The following is a 21,038-nucleotide window of genomic DNA, read 5'->3' on the forward strand; positions in this document are numbered from 1 at the left end:
TAATGATGCTTACCTACTTTTTCTTTTGTATGTGGCTACTGGTCATTTAAACCCAATATTACTACGAGTAGTTTGCCTGGCTAAATTGGAGCCTATTGTGATTAATTTGGGTCTACCACTAAAAAACAAAAAGGGTCATTAAGAAGTAATATCTAGAAACCCCTTATCCTCCTACTTATATTAATGCCTAATATGCCCTTATTCATTAGTGATGATTAATTAGGTTAGTATTAGTGAAATTAATTAATGCTTGAGTTTGATTATAGTGTTAGGATTAGAGTAGAAATTGATTTCCTCTTTTAAGGTTTGGAGGGAATGAAGAAGTAGAGGGAAAAAAGAAAAAACTACGGTTTGTGATTTTCTTAGCAAAAATGAAACTTTTATATATTATCAGTTCACGATGACATATAAAATTTATGTCAATGCGATTGGTCAGGCGACGCTGATCCAAGTCAATCCAGTGATTTTCTTCATCTTTCTTACTTGAATCTCGTCAATCCTTCTATGTTTTTCCAGTAGTTTCTTATGAATATCGATTCCCATTTAATCCCTTTAATCCTTTGCCTCTTTTACAGATTCAGAAATAGTTGTTAAATTCTATTTTATGTTAGACCTTCTTGTTAGTCGTTTATTTCAATGTTTTCCTGTTTATAGTAATTAATCTTCATCATATTCTGGGGTTTTGTTTTTTAATCATGATCTTAGAGATTTTCTACTATTTCGGTTGATTTTTGATGATCAAATTTCCATCTATCAATTTTCCTACTAACCCTTGTTGTCTAGTCTTTTCGTGGTTTCTATAGGATTAGTCATGAACTGATGGAGGCTTCGACATAGGGTCTCTGAGTATTCATCATGAGATTCATTAACAAAGTATTTTGGGAAAGTGGTGGTTACGTACTTCTAATTTTGGGTATGTTTCATGTTTTTTATTCTTAGCTCTGGTTTTGAGGGTCACTGGTATCTTGAGAAGATAAGCAATATTATATGCTTTTGCACGATGAGATTCTACTTACTGTGGGGATTATACCAGTTTTTCATATTAGGTATTATAAATTGGAGGGATTTATCTCTGGTTGGGGTTAATAAATCTATTTTAATCTCCAAGATTACTTTATTTTTCTCCTTAATTAAAACAGTTGAGATTGTTTCCTGGCTCTTCAGTTCTTCTCAAAAGCTGTGTGCTTGAGTTAATGTTTTGATGGCTATTAGTTAGTCTAAGTAGCCTTTGGATTGAGCTTTGAATTCCTAGCTGAGTGCTTGGTCTCTTTTTAATATTGGTTATTATTTAATCAGGGAGTTTTGATTATAGTTTCTCAGTTAACTATGAACACTTGGCAGATTTTATTCATGCAACCAATTATCTCTCTGATTTTTTAGTACTCTGATTTTTAATTGTAACTCTTAATCTTCCTAAAGTGTTAATGTTGTTCAGAAAGTTTATTACACTTGGAAGATTAATTGAATCTTGCATTCTCTCTGATGGAGTAAAGAGAATAAATGTCTGTGATACTTCTTATTCCTATTTCTTTATTCTGAAAATAATGTGCAGTCTCTTCAATTTCTTTTCATTCATAGGGGTTAGAATTATAAGATTTTCCTTGTGAGAGTGTTCCTACTGTTTGGTTAAGAAGTCTAAGTCTTGATAGTTTCTCTCAATTCTATTTACTTTCCTTTTCTGAGATATTGCTAGTGTTGTGAACAATATGGATTTACTAGTTGATCAAGTGAGAGTTTTTGACCTGGATGGGGATGTAGAGGAATTTCCTTTCAGGTTTGCTGCTCTGATTTGTTACAAGTACCGTAACTACCATAAAACCTCTGTCAAGCATAATCTTAATAGGGGCTGGACAATAAACTCTCCATACTTCAAGCTAGCTAAACCTTATGTTCAAGGTCATAATGTCCAAGGTGAAAATGGTTTTCTCAACCTGTTTTTCGTCATGTTTAGGAAGCAACAACAAGATATGAATTTAACTTTTACTTCCAGACCCACTCTATTGTTTGGGAAGTTATTTGATGTTCAACACTTGAGAGATTTAGAGTCTGTTTTTGATTTAGTCTGGCATATATTACTTTGATGGATCGATGGATTGATTGATTAACTCTTGTATAATTCTTAGATGGCAGATTTATAATAAAGAAGAGGTTGTACCCGTTTTTGTGGATGTAGGCAATACACACACATTGTGTATAGTTGTTGAACCACGTTATATTTGTGAATATTTTACTTTTTTTTCTTTTTTATGACTCGCAGTATATGTGGTTTTCCTTATCTTTTCCCATCCTATATCGTAGTTAGGTTCATGCAGCAATCCTGGAAATCTAGGATTTCTTCTCAGCTAGTTTATTTTCCGTATTATTAGCATATAGATGGCTCTAAATCCCGAAAAAAACGAAGTTGAACTAGTTGAAAATAGAACCCCATTAAAAATTAGTCACTTTACGTAATTGATGATGATCTCTTTTACTCTACATCTTATTCGCCATTACTCTTCTATTCTATTGAGATCACGGAGCCCCATGACTGCAGACAGGATGAGAGTCAATAAGTCCATACTTACTTTCTTAGTGTATTGCCAGCATCGGCAAGCCAATGCTCTAGCTGTTGTTGTATGGTTTATGTTTCCAAATAACGCTCATTATTTGTGGATGCCATCACAATGTACTGATAAAATCCACTAGAAGATAATACTAATGACCTGAGTTCAGAACATGGACATCAGTTTTCTGAAAACCCGCTGGCACAAATTTGCATACCGATTAAAAAATTGAAAACGCTAAACTCGGACAACTAACATAAACCAGTTGTGGGACAATCAATCCAGACCTTTAATCATTTTTATGTTCATCCCATTACCAATCCCAATATTAAAGTCATTCCCTCTTCATCATTAAAATTGTGACACATCAATATCCTGTATCTGGACCAGCCCCCACTATCGCAGCTGTAGCAAGGTAGTTAAAAAATGAAAGAAAAATAATGCTCATTTTGGCTATGAACCATGATAATAATTGTCCTTTATTTACTCCGCACACCTTTTTGAAGGTTAGAAATCTGATGTCTGGGAGGTGTAAATAAAAGAAGGCTATTATTGGGGCGTCACCATCCAATAGAGGGGCTTCACTTGGATATTTAGTGACCAAAAATCTGGTTATGGGGTACTTTTGATTCCAAACTACCCTTCAATTAAAATTAAAACTTAAAAACAGAAGCAAAACCTAATTTCTATTCTTCGTTCTTCACATTTCAATTGCTCGTCTTCTTCCTCTTCTCTTTCTCTTCATCCTTTTCATCGTAAATCCATTTGAATTCATTTCATCGAACAAACCCATGGTGTATATAAGATAATAATCGAACATACCCATCTTTGTTTACTTGTTTTTGTGCTTAAAATAGGTTAGATTGAATGAAATCGAAGTAAAATTAGGGTTTTAGTTACTTTTTGCTAGTGTTACGTCTGGGTACGTTACTAGATTTTTCAACCGTAATTTAGTTTTTGAAGAACTTACTCTGGGTTTAGTTCAATTCAACCGTAAACTTTGATTTGCATGTTGTATTACGTCTAGGTTTAGTTGAATTCCAACTGTAATTTTCAATTTTACGTCTAGGTTTAGTTGAATTCCAACCGTAGAAATTGGTTTTACGTCCAGGTTTGGATTGATTCCAACCGTAGAATTAATTATTATCTAATAAAATTAAAATAACTAAAGGATTGTTCGGCCATTATAAAATTATTTGAGATAAGGATTTTTTATATTATTTCTGAGTGGCCCGTTTTTGTCCTATTAGGTGACGCCCTCAAATAGAATGTGATGCCCATTAATAGTCTTCAAATAAAAATAACATATGAAAAGAGCTGGGAGTAAAAGTTGAAATCCGTAAATCCAAAATCAGTGAGAGTAGTCTGTTACTTCGAAACCCTAGGTTTCATCTTCATGAATCTCGATTCTCCAGTCAAATTGGAAATAAATTCCCATTAAATTCTCCCTACAAGAGAAGTTAATCTCCATGATCATTTTTGTTTGATTAAGCGTTCAAGCAGTTGATTAAAGTGATAGTAGTAGGTAGAGAATTTGGGGTTCAAATCAAATCTTCCAGAAAGGTATTTCTTCTAATTCTATCTCTATTTATTGTCTTCGAAATTTGTTCTGTCATTAACACAATTCTGTGATGAATCTTCAAATTTTTGGTAATTTCGGGGATCTTTGTTTCTGTTAGTTTTTGCTCATGAACGTTAGAACAAATCAAACCTAGAGATTTTCTTTTTTGTTAGTAAATCAAGTCTTTAACAGCATGAAAGTATATTTTCTTTTGATGATTTAGACTTCAAAGAATCAAAACCTGTATTCCAAAATCAGTGTGAGTACTGGTAATGTATGTTCCTGAGAATTCAATTTCCTTTCTTTCCATAACAAAATTTGTTTCTTCAAATAGAAATTCTTCAATTTTAGAAATCGGCAGCTCAATTTCTGAACCCTTAAAATATCTAGTGATTTGGGGGTTTTTTTGTCTGTAATTTTTTTATCATGAATGTTACGAAAAATCAAACCTAGAAATTTTCTTTAATTTTGTTAGTGCTTCAGTAGCATGAAGATGCATTCTGAATTTTCATTGTCAGCCCCTTCATTTCCATCTGTTTATCTTGTACAGAGAAAGTGAAAATATCATGGATATCAATAATACAGAACAACATTGGTGAGGCAGAAGAAGATAGGATTAGCGAATTACCTGATTCACATCTTCACTATATCCTTTCATTCCTTGATATCAAGCATGTTGCTCCTACTTGTGTGCTCTCTTAAAGATGGAAAAACATATGGACCTCTATCCCCACTCTTGATTTGCAATTCTGGGACCTGTGCGGCCGCCCCCCTGAGTTATCTGAGATCAATAAATTCATGGATTTTGTGGATAGAACATTACTTCTTCATGATGAGTCAAATATTCAAAAGTTTAAGCTCAACTTGTACTCTGACATGAATGCATCACGGGTTCATTCGTGGATCGAAAATGTAACAAGGCGTAATGCCGAAGAACTAAGCCTAGATTTATCTATTCCTAAAGGTGACCTACCTTTATCTATTCCTCTATCTCTTTTTAATTGTGAATCATTGACTAAATTGAAGCTAACTGCAAGTCCTAGCATGTGTTTCCCCAAAAAAATCTTCTTTCCGAAGCTCAAGAGCCTTACACTGTGGAGTATCAAATTTGGTGATGGTTGCTGGAATGAGCAACCATTTTCCAATTGCCTTGTCCTTGAAGAACTGTTTCTGTATCACTGCACTTGGTTTGGTATGACGCAATTCTGCATTTCCACTCCGGCACTAAAAGTCTTGGAAATTAACAATGAGTTAGATGAAGAAGAGACGGGTTTAGAAGGCTGTGATCTCAAAATTCATGCGCCAAGTCTGGTATCTCTTAGTTGTCGTCGGGGTTGTGTGGCGAAGGATTATGAATTGTCCAGTTTCTCAACACTAGATGAAGCAGTAGTTGAGTTTGTTTTTTCTGATCATGAATCAAGAAGGCCGGAAAACATGAGCCAGGTTGTAAGTAAGTTTATCCAAGCACTTTCACATGTCAGGTATCTGTCATTACATGTGGCAAAAGACAAGGTATCTTTCGTTTTTTCCAGTAGCTTCCATGTGTTCTAGTTGCTTTTATGTGTTCTTTGTTGTAAGTTGATATATTTGCTGGCTCTGTCGTGTGATGAATAGGTTCTCTCTGTTGCAAACGGTTTCGTAAGCAACCCACCTACGTATCATAATTTGACCGCGTTGAGGCTGCGTCAAGGAGCAACCGTAGATACACTAATATTTGGATTGCTTAGAGCAGCACCTAATCTGAGGGATCTTGTATTTGTAGAGGCAAGTGTGCAAAACTTTTGATTTTGAATACCCGTCTTAAAAGTTATTTTAGGCTCTCTATGAAAGATATTCTTATGGTGTTTGTCTGTCTATTTTGTTTCCAACCCAGTTCGATTGTTGGTCTTCTCACGACGAAATAGAATATGATGAAACTGAAGACTTGTTCCGGCACCTCCAGTCAGTTAGGTTCCTGGAATCATTTGGGAAGGAGAGGGAGTTGAGATGGGTGAAATTAATCTTGAAGAATGCAATATCTTTGCAGGCAATGACTTATGGATTTAGTTTCTTCGTTTCCAATGAGAAAACCAAAGAATCAGTTAGATCGGAGTTACCAAGTCTTCCAAGAGCCTCTGCGAGATGTGTGGTTAAGTTTGTCTAAAACTTGTGATAGAGTTATAAATTTCCTAGACTCTGCGTTGGTTTTCTTTAAGGGTGCACACCGTACGGTTCGGCTCGGTTCTTGCCGAGACCGAGTACCTGTACCTTACACCCTTCGGTACCAAAAAAATGGACCGGTCCCGGTACCGAGTACCTCGGTTCCGGTTCCATTCTGGACCGGCCGGTTCCGGTCGGTACCGGTACCGGTTCCGGTTCCATTTCAGGGGAAAAAAAAAACAGAAACCTACTGCCCTGTTTTTTACTTTTTTACCTATTTTTCAATATCTCAAAGCAACAACTAATAAGTAGCAATATTAATAACAAACCAAACATACAATGTCTTGAAAATCTTAAAAAAGAAGTAGCAGTAGTCACAGACATACGTCACACACACTAAGTCTTGAAAATGAGAAAATCTGATAAAAGAACAACTAGCAGTCTAGCAGTGTTGTAGTATCCTTGAATATTGATCTTCTAATCCATGTCAGCAACACTTGTGGTGTCATCATTGTTGATAGGACCAAGTAACGCTGCAAAAAAAAAATAATAGCAGTTAGTAACCATTAGACTATATCTATTACTTCCAAACACAAGTAATAATGTAATATGTTACCTTCTTCAATTTCAACATCATCATCTGGTATGTAATCAGATAGAAGATCAAGTTGTATTGGCTTCCTTAGCCAGCTTTGTGTGCAAAGCAATGCCTCAACTGTCCTTGTAGATAAAGAGCTTCTACAAGGACTTAAGACTCGCTTTCCTGTGCTAAAAGCAGACTCAGAGGCAACAGAAGACACAGGAATGGCTAATATGTCCTTAGCCATATGTCCAAGTATATTATACTTTGTACTGTTGGTCTTCCACCAACCCAATAAGTCAAACTCCTCCTCATCATCTTCTCCTTCACCTTGTTCATACTCGTCAATGTAATATTTATCCAACTCTGTTTTTCCCTCATCATCATTTGGGCATTTCTTGAACCTCTTACTCCTTGACATCAACTCTTTCATACGACTTGGCCCTGTCACTGGTTTACTTACCACTGCTTTGGCTTGTCCCTGGATAGAACTACTTGACTCCTCATGAACTGAATAAACATCCTTATATTCTTCAAATAGAATCTTAAAATCCAACTTAACAAGCTTCATAACAGATTCAACCTTAGAAGAACTCTTCCCATACAAGAGATCAAGAGAAAATTGTAGTCCTTTTTCTTTCTCTCTAGGATCTAACAACATGGCAAAAAAGATTATAGGGTTCATCTTTGCATAATCACCCCAATATTTGTTATACTTCTTAAACATTTTTCCAGCCATAGTAGCAATAAAAGGATCTTCATCTACATTATCTCTAAACTCAACTAGTTGCTCATATATGATAACTAATTGCCATAAGAAAGTGTTTGTTGTTACCTTAGTCGAGGCTGAAAATGCAACAGTGGCATCAAAGAATACTTTCAAACATTTGACAAGTCCTCTGGCAAAGATCCAGTCCTCTTCACATGGAGCAGGTTTCCTCACTACTACCTTCTTCTTCTTCTTTTGTGCCTTCTTCTTCCCTGTCACCTCAACTTCTTCTTGTTCTTCTTCACTAAATTCTTCTTCTTCTTCACCAACATTAACATCAATATCAAAATCATTAGCATCAGGTAGATCTTTCTCACTCTGTTTTGGGTAATAAAACAACTGCCGATATTCCTTGTCATACCTTTCTAACCTAATAAATGCTTTTTCAAACACTTCTGCAGCCTGTAGCATCAAGAATGTGCTGTTCCACCTAGTCTTAACATCTAATATCAATGTTACCTTAGACTCTATTCCAACTAATTTTGCACAACGCTTAAGCTTAGCCAACCTAGATGGAGAACCTTTTATATACTTGACAACTGACCTGATTCTTGCAATTGATTTGTTGTAGACCCTCACAGCATCTTTTACCACAAGTGCAAGTACATGAGTTGCACACCTTACCTGAAAAGGTGAATTCAAACAAGTATTAGATATTTTAATAAATAAGTAGAAAGTAAAATAAATAAATAAGTCATATGACTCATATTCATATACATATACTTACATGCAAGTACTTAGCTCTCTCTTCTGCCCCTGTCTTTGAAACAGTACTAGTCTTCAAATAATCCATTGCTACCTTGTTGGCACTCACATTATCCAAAGTGACAGTAAACACATCTTTAAGCTCCCAGTCTGACAAACACTTCTCTAACATCTCACCAATGTCAATTCCTTTGTGACCACTAACCTCACAAAACATAATAATTCTCTTTTGATACTTCCACTGCTGATCAATAAAGTGAACTGTTACACAGATGTAGTTGAAATTGTTTGGTGAAGTCCATGTGTCTGTTGTCAAATTAACCCTCTGCTTGGTTGACTTGAAGTAATTTTTCAACTTTTCTTTCTCTAATACATACATGTCTAATAAACATCTATAAATAGTCATTCTACTTGGCACAACAAATCTAGGCTCTAAGACATGCATCATTCTCCTAAAACCTTCACCCTCAACTGCTCTAAATGACATCTCATCAATTATAATAAATTCAACAACTGCCATTTTACATTTATCCTGACTGAAATTAGTACAGACTAACTGACCTTCATCCTCACCCAGTGCTGCAGGATTTAATGTCAGAGTTTGTTGTCCTTTTGGCTTTGGCTTGTTAGGATTCTGCTTGCATCTGTTGAAGTGCTTCCACATTCCACTTGTACCATTCTTTCCAGTATGAGCTTTTATCACCTTCTTGCAGTAATTGCATGCAGCATCTTGAACATTTAACCTCTTGAAATAATTCCAAACGTTAGAAGTTATCTTACTACCACCCTTTTGAGTAGAAGTAGCTTCTACATCTACTGCTGCTGTCTCTGGATGTGTTGTTTCATTTGTTGGTTGCATTGAGGATCCAACAACTGTATCTGTGGCAGTGGTAGGTGTAGCAGTTGTAGGTGTAGGAGTAGCTATTTCATGAGCTTGACTTGATGCATCCATGCCAGCTTATGACTGAAATGAAACAAGAAATGAAACAAGAAATGAAACAAGAAATGAAATCAAACAAGCATAAGCATAAGAACTCAACTGAAGCATAAATGCATAAAGCATGACTGCATAAAATGAAGACCTCAAAGGAAATAAAGACATTGTATCATACTTCATACATATAAAAGTTCATAAATATTAAAAACATTGTTCTAAGCATAACTGCATAAGCATAAGTGTTTCATAAGCATAAGTTAACTACAGTTCAGACTCTCTTTATTCAGGCCGAGTTATCACCTATGCGCAACAATATACACTAATCAACATGTATAATTTGAATGTATCCAAGTCAGTTGCACTTTTCAGTTAAAATAAGCCTGAAAATGTTTCTGCAAATTAATTGTCTATCGGATCTCAATGCTGACTATTAAGATCCGAATTTCAACAAAAATGGAAAGCTATACAGTATTACCTGGATGAAGAAAATGGATACAATTGCTTAGTCAAACTCCAAATCTCTAAGATAATCAAATGCATATAAGACTATATTATCCAAAGTGAGCCCAGTAGATCCTGTAAGAGAGTTTTTGGGAGATCAATATCTTGAATTACAAAATAAACTCTGAATGCTAAAATTACACAGAAAAATTTTTCGTCTTCATGTATTTTCCCTTTAAATTAAGAGAAAAAAAGTTTGGAATAATGGCACCCTTAACCATCAATATTACCTCATCACATCTATTGCATTCTATACAAAAGTACAAAAAAAAATTAACAATACTTAAGAATGCAAAATTCGCAAACATGCAACAATAAACACAAAGTTCAATAGATCCTTGTTACAATTCCAGTGGAATTAGAATTATAATAGACAACACATTTCCAGAATTACATGTAATAAGTAATGGAGTTACCTGTTTTTTTATTTCTCATTTGGGTGGTTGTACAAACATGTATGGTTCACCTTGAAGTAGAGTGAGGAAGACATAAATGACTCCAATGGGCATACATAGTACATTAGTGGGTTATAGAGAAATCGAAATTTTTGGACATAGTTTACAGCAATGGACAAATACCTAGGAAAATATTTAACTTAAGTAGTTTAGTTATCAAACAGTATAAATATGTAATGTTAATTCGCAGAGGCCAATGAAGGAAACAACCAACAAATAATAAGCAAATAAATACTAAATAAATTCAGTTACAGAGACAACTTTCCCTTTCTAGGACTTATGTCATCGCGTAGTTGCAGAAGATGCCGGTGACTGCATCACTTATGTCCATAGAGAATGATAAGACAAATCGATGATACATGTAATAAATTCTCTCGCAGAAATTAGAGAAGAAACTGTACAGTGAACCTGTTTCTAATGAGCTATTATCACCTTCTATATATCATCAAATTATAATTAACAGAAACTTTAAATCTGCAACGTTATCTGCGGAGATGGAATACTCATCGTATAGGGATAACAACTCCAAAATGTTGTTTTCAGGCGTCTGAGAAGTGAGTCATACATATGATTTTAATCCAAACAGAAGAATATAATATACATGGGAAAGTTTCTTTCAGATCACTCTAGATAAACCAAGACGCAATCTAAAAACCTAACTAAACAAATTTAGGTTAGTTAAAAAGATTATGATTCAACAAACAATACCACAGATTCGTCCTCTCAGTAATTAAAAAACATTTTAAAATAGCCTTTAAACTAACTCAATCAAAAGAATGGTAAATTAAATACTCAGAGTCAAATTCAACACCCATGTTAACATTTTATCAGCATTCACAAAACTAAAAAACAACTATTAGTCTATTACAGAAATTTTTAGGTAACCTAGCTTTAGAATAGCATTTCCATCTTCACGGCTAAACTACTGCTCATGAATCAAAGATCTAAAAGCAAAAAAAATCATCCAAAAATGTGACAGAACACTAAAAGCATAGATTTAGTTTCAGAAGTGTAAAAGAAACAACATCCATATGAAGAAGAAAAAGATCTTACGGTGATTGCAGTGAATCCTTTAAGCCGCTACTCGCTATGAAGGTTTGGTGGGAGATGAAGAAAATCCTTTAAGCCGCTACTCGCTAGAGAAAACAACAATCCGTTAATCTCAATCACAGATTCAGTGATTCACAGACATGCATACAAAAATTAAAATCAAAAAATTAAAAATTACTTACCACCGGAATTGTTCTTCTAATTTTCTTCACACCGGAATTAAAAACGAAGAGACAGACGAAGTAATACGGTTTGAACTTTTAATCGTTTGATTGAAGGTTAACAGAGAAGATGAAGATCAGAAGAAGGGGATAATTTCTTCTCCTTCTCAGAGAGAAGTACTGAGAAGAGGCGAGAAAAAAATTAAGGGAACTGAAACCCTAATAATTTCTTCTCCTTCTCACAGTGAGCTTATATACCCCCTATTAATCCAATGGCTGAGACAGATCCCTTATCCCCTAAATCTAACGGTCACAATTATTCGGTACTTCGGTCCGGTACGGGACGGTTCATGTGTTGGACCGTGTACCTGTACCCCCAGAGCTCGGTTCCTATTTTTGGGACCGGTACTTGTACCTTGTACCTCGGTTCGGTCCAAAATCAGGTACGATTCCATCGGTTCCGGTTCGGTCCGTCGGTCCGGCTCGGTTCCTGTGCACCCTTAGTTTTCTTATTACTGTTAAAGTGAGTATCTATATGCATTTGACCCTGGTTCCTCGGCAGTTCATTTTGGAACGAAGAGTTGAGTTTATGAAACAAAAATTTGAAAACAATGGTTTCATGTGTAGAAACTGCCGTTATATCTGATCGACTGTGAATTCATTCCCTTCTATGTATTTTTCTAGCTTAACATAATTTTCCTTTTTTTATATGTAAGCTGTGTTGGGAATGACTGCATAATTAAACTTGGTATTGAAATACTTCATAAATAGGAGCACAAGTTGCAGGAGCTGTTCATGTTTAGGAGGGTCCAGGTTGCAGGCTTTATTCACAGGAGGGTCCAGGTTTATTGCAGATGTTGTGTTCCATGGGAGAAAAGAGATTGATTACTGGCAGGCAGTTCATTGTAATAAAGAGATGTGCAAGACTTGGTTGTCTAGGCTAGTTTCGCTATGGTTAGGGTTGTACGTACAGATTTCCTCACATTTCTGTTGCTTACAAGTCAGAAGTCGTCGTCCTGCACAACCAAGACTTATGTATGGGTCAGTAGTCAAGCAAAATAGTAAAATCAAACAGTTGCAAATAAATACAACACCAGGGTGTAGGTGAGTTTTTTCTAGGCATTAGAGCATTGGTAACTAGGCAATAAAATAGAAAAAATCACTCCAAACACCAGAGTGCTCTGTACAATTACAGAGTATCTGACCGGAATCAGGTGTCGGTAAGCTTTGGCCCAATTGCTCCCTACTTGTTATTGACTCCCAAAGTCTATTTTAACTAGTGCTAATCACAAGTATCTGCGCTTACATTTACCTACGACATCTAAGAAATGAGGACATTTACTTGCCAGCTGAGACCTCAAATATACGAAAAACTCTGATCTTAAGTATGCGAGTCAGATTTTTAGTCAGAAGTTCATCTCATAAAAAGTGATACTTTCTCTATTTTATTTTTATCTAAAAATGGGCCAATGGAAAAAATGATACCCAAAAGTATCACTTTTCTTGGGACTGGAGGATATTTTAGGAAAGGAAAAAATATCCCAGCTCCAGGAGCAGGGCAAAATTAGTTAACCCTACAACTACTAAAAACAATATTATCCTCCGCCTACTTTTCTTTCGATTACATCAAAGCAAAGGCACCGTGTGTGATTAACCCAAAACACATTCACATTCTCCCCTTCTTCTTCTCCTCTCTCGACACAAACCCTAGAAAAACACACACAACCCCAAAACCCAGATCTTCAATTCACAATCATCTCTTCCCCCAATCAAAATTCATTGAACCCAATCACATCTTCTCTTCAATTCTATCAGAAAGTTAGTACCTCTCTTGATGATGGGTATCGATTAGACTTGGGTTCTTGTAGAAATTGAAATTAAAATACATTTAGGGGATTTTTTGGGGGATTTTTAGGTGTTTTTATTTGAATTGAATGGAGCCTAGAGTTGGGAATAAGTTTAGATTAGGGAGGAAGATTGGCAGTGGTTCATTTGGTGAGATTTATTTAGGTGAGTTAAAAAAATTTTGATTGGGTTTTTATTTTTTTTTGATTGATTTGGGGGTTTAGGGTTTGTTTTTTTAATGGTTAAAGGTTGTTAATTTTATGTGTTGTAGGTACTAATATTCAGACTAATGAAGAGGTAGCTATTAAGCTGGTAAGATTCTTTTCCTGCTCTTTAATTTAGGGTTCAAATTTGGAAATTGATTGAAAATTAAGGTTTTTTAAGGTTCAATTTTGGGGTTTTGATTATGAATTTGTAGGTATGTAGTGTATGTTGTGTTGATTACTCCGGTGTGGGACTCCGTTAATGGACTTGTTTTGGTGTTATTGCAGGAAAATGTGAAGACGAAGCATCCACAATTGTTGTATGAGTCAAAATTGTACAGAGTTCTTCAAGGAGGAAGTAAATAACATTCTAATTTTTCTTTTTCGATTTCGTGTGTTACTGTGTTTTGAGGTTTTCATAGGATGTTAGCTAATGTTTTCTTCTGTTTGGGATTCGACAGCTGGAATTCCTAATGTGAGATGGTTTGGGGTCGAAGGGGACTACAATGTCCTTGTTATGGATCTACTTGGACCTAGTTTGGAAGATCTCTTTAACTTCTGTAGTAGGAAACTTTCTTTAAAGACGGTTCTAATGCTTGCTGATCAGATGGTGAGCATTTTTTTCTAAAATTTGTACTGATAATGCTATTAACTTCTTAGTGCCACTCTATTTGTGTTAGTCGTGTTTTTATGGTGTTTGGGGATGTTTTTGTCAGATCAATCGAGTTGAATTTGTTCATGCCAAATCTTTCTTGCATCGAGATATCAAGCCTGACAATTTTCTTATGGGCTTGGGAAGGCGTGCAAACCAGGTAACTGTTTTTAAGAAATTGCAATTTTCATTTATCATAATATTGCTTTGGAATTTTTTGTTTATGTGTTGGGTGTTATTGTGCAAATCAGGTGTACGTAATTGATTTCGGATTGGCTAAGAAGTACAGAGATCCTCAGACCCACCAGCATATTCCATATAGGTATGTACGCTTGAATTGGTTTATCCCTTTACGGTTGTTCAGCACACTGGAAAAGGTATTGGCTGTCTTGCAAGGATACACGATTGACATTTCATGTGTACATGTGGGATGGGATTTGGGTTTCTCACGTCATTTGAGCTGATTTCATCGCTAGAGGTTTTGTTGGTGTATGCTCTGAGAGTTGAAATTTTATTGGTTCGAGTAGATTATTTTGTTTATGCAATCTTTATAAATAGATAACATCTCAAAAACGCGAAAGACAGTAGAGTATGTGACAAATATACTAACAACTAAATGGGTTTGCCATCTATAGTATGAAATACGGAATTCTGACAGTCATCATTAACTAAATAGAAGACATAATAATCTATTAGATCAATCATTCTGCCACATCTGGATATGTCCTGCATTGTTCCTATGTATAAAAAGTCAGAAATCTTATCTTAAATTGGTGCTTCATCATTTTTATTTGGACCTCATGCTGTTTTATCTTATATGCAATGCAGAGAAAACAAGAATTTGACTGGAACTGCACGGTATGCAAGCATGAATACCCACCTTGGAATTGGTGAGTGTTTGTTAGCTAAGCTATTTTATTGACTATCTGAATCTTGGTTTTAACATTGTTGTGCATGTATTTAACTGCCGTACTGTTATGTTGGGCAGAACAAAGTCGAAGAGATGATTTAGAATCACTTGGCTATGTGCTTATGTACTTCTTAAGAGGAAGGTCAGATTTCCTTTTATATAATGTTAGCATCTCTCTTTTTTTATTGTTTCATCATTTGATTCATTTTCTGTCTGCAGTCTCCCCTGGCAAGGACTGAGAGCAGGAACAAAGAAACAAAAGTATGAAAAAATTAGTGAAAAGAAGGTTTCCACGTCCATCGAGGTATTTGTTTGGACATATGCATAATCTGGCGTTTGTTTGCTTTGACAAATTTATGACTAAAAAGTCGGTTTGACCAATTCTCAGGCTTTATGTCGGGGTTATCCTTCAGAGTTTGCATCTTACTTTCATTACTGCCGTTCACTGCGGTTTGATGATAAGCCTGACTATGCTTATTTGAAAAGAATATTCCGTGAGCTTTTCATTCGCGAAGGTTTGTTTATTTTTCTTTTATTTCCCTTTCAATTTGTGGTGTCAGGTGCTGCATTTATAAAGTCTACTCATGGTGTTAGCTGTCAGAATTTTTAAATAATTCTCTTATTCTTTCTTGTAGGTTTCCAGTTTGATTATGTATTTGACTGGACTATTCTGAAGTATCAGCAATCTCAGATGAGCACTCCTCCCTCACGCTCACCTGTAAGCGATCTCATGTTACAATGTGTTTCATCTTTATCGTTTTTCAATTAACTTTGCTTTCACGCCACCGGTTACTTCTTTAATATTTATGTTCTTAATCACCTGTTGTGTGAATATTTCAGGCTGCTATTGCCGGCCCAAGTGCAGGAGCCCCCCTTGCTATTGCAAATGCTGACAGGCAGACAGGTTCTTTGCCAGCATTTTTCTAGTGCTCACCCTAATGATTTATCTATGTATTCCTTCTTCGTATGGACTCTGGAGCCTGTTATATCTTCTCCCATCTAGGGTTTTGGGTGGCAAAAAAGTGTGACCAGTAGGCTTGGGCAGAGTTTTTGAAACTACGCCTAACGGGAGCAGTGTCTTTGTCTTCTGTACTCTCAAACACTTGTTTTAGAAAATATTTAGAAATCTTCATGTTACAACGCCATTGCATTTTAGCATTTTACACCATTGCAAACTATCGTCGAATTTCATCAGATTCAGGAAGAAAGTTTTTCATCATGGTTTTAAGTATATCCTATAGAGTATAGGCCTCTCCCATCTTATAGATTGTTTGATGCTACAGGACTGCACATGCCACAAGTTCAGCTGATGCTGGGTTACATTTTTCTCAAACAGGACTGTTAAGCAAAATTGATTTCTGGACTAACAAATAGGACCGAATAGCCTTCAAAAGCATCTAGTATGGACTCGATTGGACCCACACAATCGCGTGTTAAGGATCTCATCCTTGAATGCCTCTCGGTTGTCTTGGACTGTCTCTTTGGTTCAAATAGCAAGTTCACAAAACAGTTAAGAATATGGAAATGCTGTGTGTACCATGAGAAGGTCTAGCAAATTGTACCAAGAGGTCTTCAAGGGACGAGATTCTTAACACGTGATTGTGTATGGTGTTTGGGTCCTACTATATCATACTGAGTTTTAAGTCTAGAGACTTTGGAAAATATGCGCAGCTCATAGATGCGAGTAGCATACGTCATAGAGAAATTGTACCCCACTATTACACCGCACAGCAGAATATTTCATCCTACATTGCTCTCTTTATTGGGTAGTCCTCCTTGATTTCATAAAACTTGACTTCTTTTCTTCATGACATATACTAAACAGCCTGTTATATCTGTTCGTCTAAGGTTTGGGTGATAAAAGAAGCGTGTGCTCGGTTAGTCCTGGGAAGAGTTTTTGAGGCTCAACCCTGTTTCAAGTCTGACAATTGATGCCTGATTTACTGTTTACTCGACAGTGTTACATATCCCCCGTTCTTGTCCCCTACCCCTTTCCCCCAGTACGTGGCACACATCTAAACCCCAGATCTGGGAAAATGTTGAACCTCGTATTGGGGGAAAAAAGTGGGGGACAAGAGTGAGGGATAAAAAGTATTTTCGCTATTTAGTACCACCCGTCACCTCATTGTAGTTTGCTGTATATGTAACTACTATTCTTAACTGAGGCTAGAAGTCTTTTCATCTTCAACTTTTCCACGAGTCAGCGTTTTTCGGTTGATTTATGATGGAGTTACCCATTGTTTAGGGCCTTTCGTCTGTGTAGGGATTTTGGTTTGGTGATGTTGTGCAGGACCAGTTGTCAACTTGTTACCACGCGCCTCTGGCTTATACTTGATATATGCTAGTTCTGTAAAAGTTTCCTCCTACGTTTTTCTCAGATCACCTTGATTACATATTGCTTGACTTCTATTCTTCATCACATATACTTAGCAACCTTTTATCTGGCCATTTAAGGCTTGGGTGTCAAAGAAGCGTGTGCTCAGTTAGGCTCAGGAAGAATTTTTGAAGGTCATCCCTGTAAGAAGTCTGACAACTGATGCTTTTAAGTCTGAATTACTATTTACTGCGAAATGTGCTACATATCCCCCAATATCTTCCCACTTCTTTCCTCCATGACGTGTCGCAAAGGTACTGGTCCATGGCATTCGGTCTGGGACCCCATGGGTTGGTCCAAGACTGAATGCCATGGACCAGTACCTTTGCGACACGTCATGGGGGAAAGAAGTGGGGAAGATATAGGGGCATAAAAAGCATTTTCGATTTACTACCATCCATCAGCTCACTGTGTTGAAATCTGCCTAGTTTGCTTTCTATTTGACTACCATTGTTAACGGAGGCTAGAAATCTTTTCCTCTTCAACTTTTCATCGGGTTTTTTTTCTTTTCGGTTAATTATTTTATGATGGAGATACCCATTGTTTAGGGCTTTCGATCTCCGCACAAGGATTTTAGTTTGGCGATGTTGAGCAGGACCAGTAGTCAACTTCCAATCGTCTCTGGCTTACTTTATATATGCTCATTTTGTATTTCTAAATTTCTTTTTCGTTGTGTTGGGATATTTTATATGCATGTTCCTGCCAATGGATGTGTATTTCTCTTTGCACATTTCTTTTTATCCTGCTTCTTTTTCACTGGCTACAAGACCTTGTTTCGGTCATAACCCACCTTTTTATCAGGTGCCGAGGAAGGAAGAGCACTTGGTTGGTCTCCAGTTGATCCTTCTCGGAGGAGGCCCCCTGGGCCAGCTATTAATGCGGGGAGCTTATCCAAACAGAAGAGTCCTGTTGCAGCTGATTCAGCTACAATGAGTAGAGATAATATGGTAAATTTTATTGGAAAATAGTTTATGCTTTCAGGATGTAAAATAATGTAAAGAGTTAAGCAACTTGGGTCAGCCACACTCGACCATTTATAGAATGGTGAAAATTACGAGATTAACCTTAACAGGAGATAGTTGACTGTATGCGCATTTTACATCCAGGAGATATAGCCCTTGTTCCAGGACTTCAATACCTTGACTAAATATGTAATTATCTTTATGTAAATGCGTATTTCTGAATAAATACCTACTTTCCAGTAAAATATAAAATTGACAGTTCTACTGTTAAGTTCTTCCAAGTAAATGAAACCCTCTCCCTTGTACGTGTGATGGTATGAACCTCTCTGATTACGTGATTCTGCGACCTTTAGTCTCTGGTGTGTATATGTATTTGTATATTCACTTTCTGAGGATATAGATATTGTGGGGTATTATGGTTTTGATTTTTTATCATTTCGATCTATGCAGTTAAGTAGCTCTAATCTTTTGGGACGATCAACTGGATCTTCAAGGCGGCCTGCAGTTTCTAGTAGCCGAGATGTGACCGGCTCAGAGTCAGTTGATCTAGCTCGTCCTCGTACTACTGAGGCAAGTTCAGCATTCAGAAGGGTTTCAGCCGGGCAAAGAAGTTCACCTGTTGGGTCGGCAGAACCACCCAAACGTACAACTTCCGGTAGGAACAGCTCTAACATAAAGAATTATGAATCAACTCTGAAAGGCATTGAAGGCCTGAATTTTGACAATGATGAGAGGGACAAGTCTCAGTATTAGCCCACGTTGCTGCTTATCGAGTTGACATCAATTGATCAACTCCACTCTTATTATCATCTCTCCCATGTAAATCATAAACTGTTACTACTTTATTAAATCTGGAATTACAATTTTTATTTCGAAGGGAGTCCTGTAACTGATAAAAGCGCTACCGTATGGAATTGGAAGAGATTGTCGAGAAAACTGCTTGGTGTGAAAGAAGTGGTGGCCAAATAAGAAAAGCAGACCACATCAAGGAACAGAAGGGCAGCTGAAACTCAGATAAGAAGACCAATTGTATTTTAATTCTTTTTTCGTTTACGTTTTTACAGTACTTCGATAAATGTTAAAATTGTAAGCTTTTTCTTCCTCATTTACAAGATTGACAATGGTTGTAATCAACCACTTGGTAAAATTTTTATACCACTTGTTAAGGATCTTGTTTTTAGCATTAAAAACCCAGGGAACTGTTTGTGTATTAAGAGCAGGCCAATTATCCTGAATATTGAAACAAAAACTTTTAATAAGATGTACAAGATTTAGAATTCAGATCAATTTATACATTATTTAGAACTCTGAATGCTGCTTTACAATCTCTGCTCTACGAGGCAAGTCAATCGAGGATGCTCCCTTGTCCGTGGTTTCTGATTGCTCTTACAGCCTCTGCAGCAATACTGTTCTTGGACACAGAAGTCTGCAAGAGCATTCCTGCAACCTTGTGGCCTTGCAAGTGCAGATATATAGAATGGGCGCTTGTGCTTGAAAGATGAAAACCTGCTACACAATACTAACTACTTGAATGGGAGCGATTCTGGGTCGATATACGAATTTGATCGAGAAACTGGTAATGATCTAGGGGTTTTAGGAGGATACGCTGCGATCCTGTTACCCTTGTCATCATATATGATTGCGTCTTCTTCATTCGGTACTTTACATCTCTCCCCAAGAATTATAGTCTTTTTCCATAATGAATCTTCTTCTTTTGGTTGCTTTCCTCCATCTTTTCGTGTTCTAGTCTTTGACATAGACATGGAAAATGAAACACTTCTTGGCAATCTCATGCTTAAAGTAGAGCTAAGTTTGCTCTTAGATTTTAAGAGAAAAGAAGGAGATGATTCTTTCGGTTTAGGCGAATTTAGCTGTTCCTGGATTCTTAATGAAATTTCTTCCACCGAGCTGTTTGTATCCGGTGGTGAAGGCGACATTGTTGTCTCCAGTGGCGGCGTCACTGCTACCGTTACTTTGTCTCGTACCGGTTTCTGATGTTTACGTGTAGACGAATGCGCAGGAGACGGTTGTTTAAGTGAACGATGCGCAGCACAAAGACTAGCAACAATTGCAATGGTGATAAAAACTGATCCAACAAAGAGACATGAAGAGAGTAGAGGATTGATTGAAGAAATCGTGGTCGTGGTAGACGGTAATCTTCTACCCATACTAGAGATTTTGGATTATATATATATTGACTACCTCCCCCTCTAGATTAATGACCAGAGAAGAGAGTTCTAATTATGAAAACCAAGAAAAAAAATGAAAGGTAGATTGAAATTCTGAGAAAATGGGGTTTTGTGTTGAATTGATTTTGTGGTTCTGACAATCCGAAACTGATTGCTTGTTTCAAGGGATGGTATAGGTTGTAAGAAGAGGTTAAGAGTGAAAACAGGAGTTTGACAAAATTACTCTTTTTTTGGTATAAGATTGCCATTGTGGTAGTTAAAAATTAGTTGCCCCTATACAATGGGTCTTGACCATTTTAGTCTGGAAAAATTGGCACACCACAGGTGTCACTGTAGTTCAGTGATAGAGTCATTCGGTAATGATACCAGTGGCTGCACCAAATTCTTTTGATACTAATCAGGTTTTAGCGTTTCAACAAAACCAAATGAACTTGCAAAGAAATGTGGATTAACGGCATAAGAAAAAAAAAATCCGATTCGGAATAAAGCAACAACAGAGATT

The 21,038-nt window shown here is 36.5% G+C and overlaps 2 protein-coding genes across 3 annotated transcripts; both read left to right on the plus strand.

Annotated features, from left to right (window-relative positions):
• Positions 1-3,891: 3,891 nt before the first annotated feature.
• Positions 3,892-12,076, plus strand: LOC113317821 (F-box/LRR-repeat protein At2g29930-like). Of its 2 annotated transcripts, XM_026565945.1 has the most exons (5): positions 3,892-4,106; positions 4,655-5,616; positions 5,719-5,868; positions 5,978-6,288; positions 11,906-12,076. In XM_026565945.1, exons 2-4 carry the CDS (start codon positions 4,903-4,905, stop codon positions 6,245-6,247), a joined length of 1,134 nt encoding a protein of 377 aa, XP_026421730.1. In that variant the 5' UTR covers positions 3,892-4,106; positions 4,655-4,902; the 3' UTR covers positions 6,248-6,288; positions 11,906-12,076. The 2 variants fall into 2 exon arrangements, with proteins under 2 accessions (XP_026421730.1, XP_026421731.1); XM_026565946.1 differs by lacking the exon at positions 11,906-12,076 and having other exon boundaries at positions 5,978-6,576.
• A 967-nt stretch (positions 12,077-13,043) lies between these two features.
• LOC113317961 (casein kinase 1-like protein 2) lies at positions 13,044-19,537 on the plus strand. The gene is made up of 14 exons (XM_026566076.1): positions 13,044-13,411; positions 13,518-13,558; positions 13,738-13,807; positions 13,911-14,059; positions 14,166-14,261; positions 14,353-14,423; positions 14,930-14,991; positions 15,090-15,153; positions 15,231-15,315; positions 15,400-15,526; positions 15,647-15,729; positions 15,852-15,915; positions 18,187-18,332; positions 18,798-19,537. Exons 1-14 carry the CDS (start codon positions 13,336-13,338, stop codon positions 19,098-19,100), a joined length of 1,437 nt encoding a protein of 478 aa, XP_026421861.1. The 5' UTR covers positions 13,044-13,335; the 3' UTR covers positions 19,101-19,537.
• Positions 19,538-21,038: the final 1,501 nt, after the last annotated feature.

The sequence above is a fragment of the Papaver somniferum genome, chromosome 10 (assembly GCF_003573695.1).
Source record: "Papaver somniferum cultivar HN1 chromosome 10, ASM357369v1, whole genome shotgun sequence".
Classification (NCBI taxonomy): domain Eukaryota; kingdom Viridiplantae; phylum Streptophyta; class Magnoliopsida; order Ranunculales; family Papaveraceae; genus Papaver; species Papaver somniferum.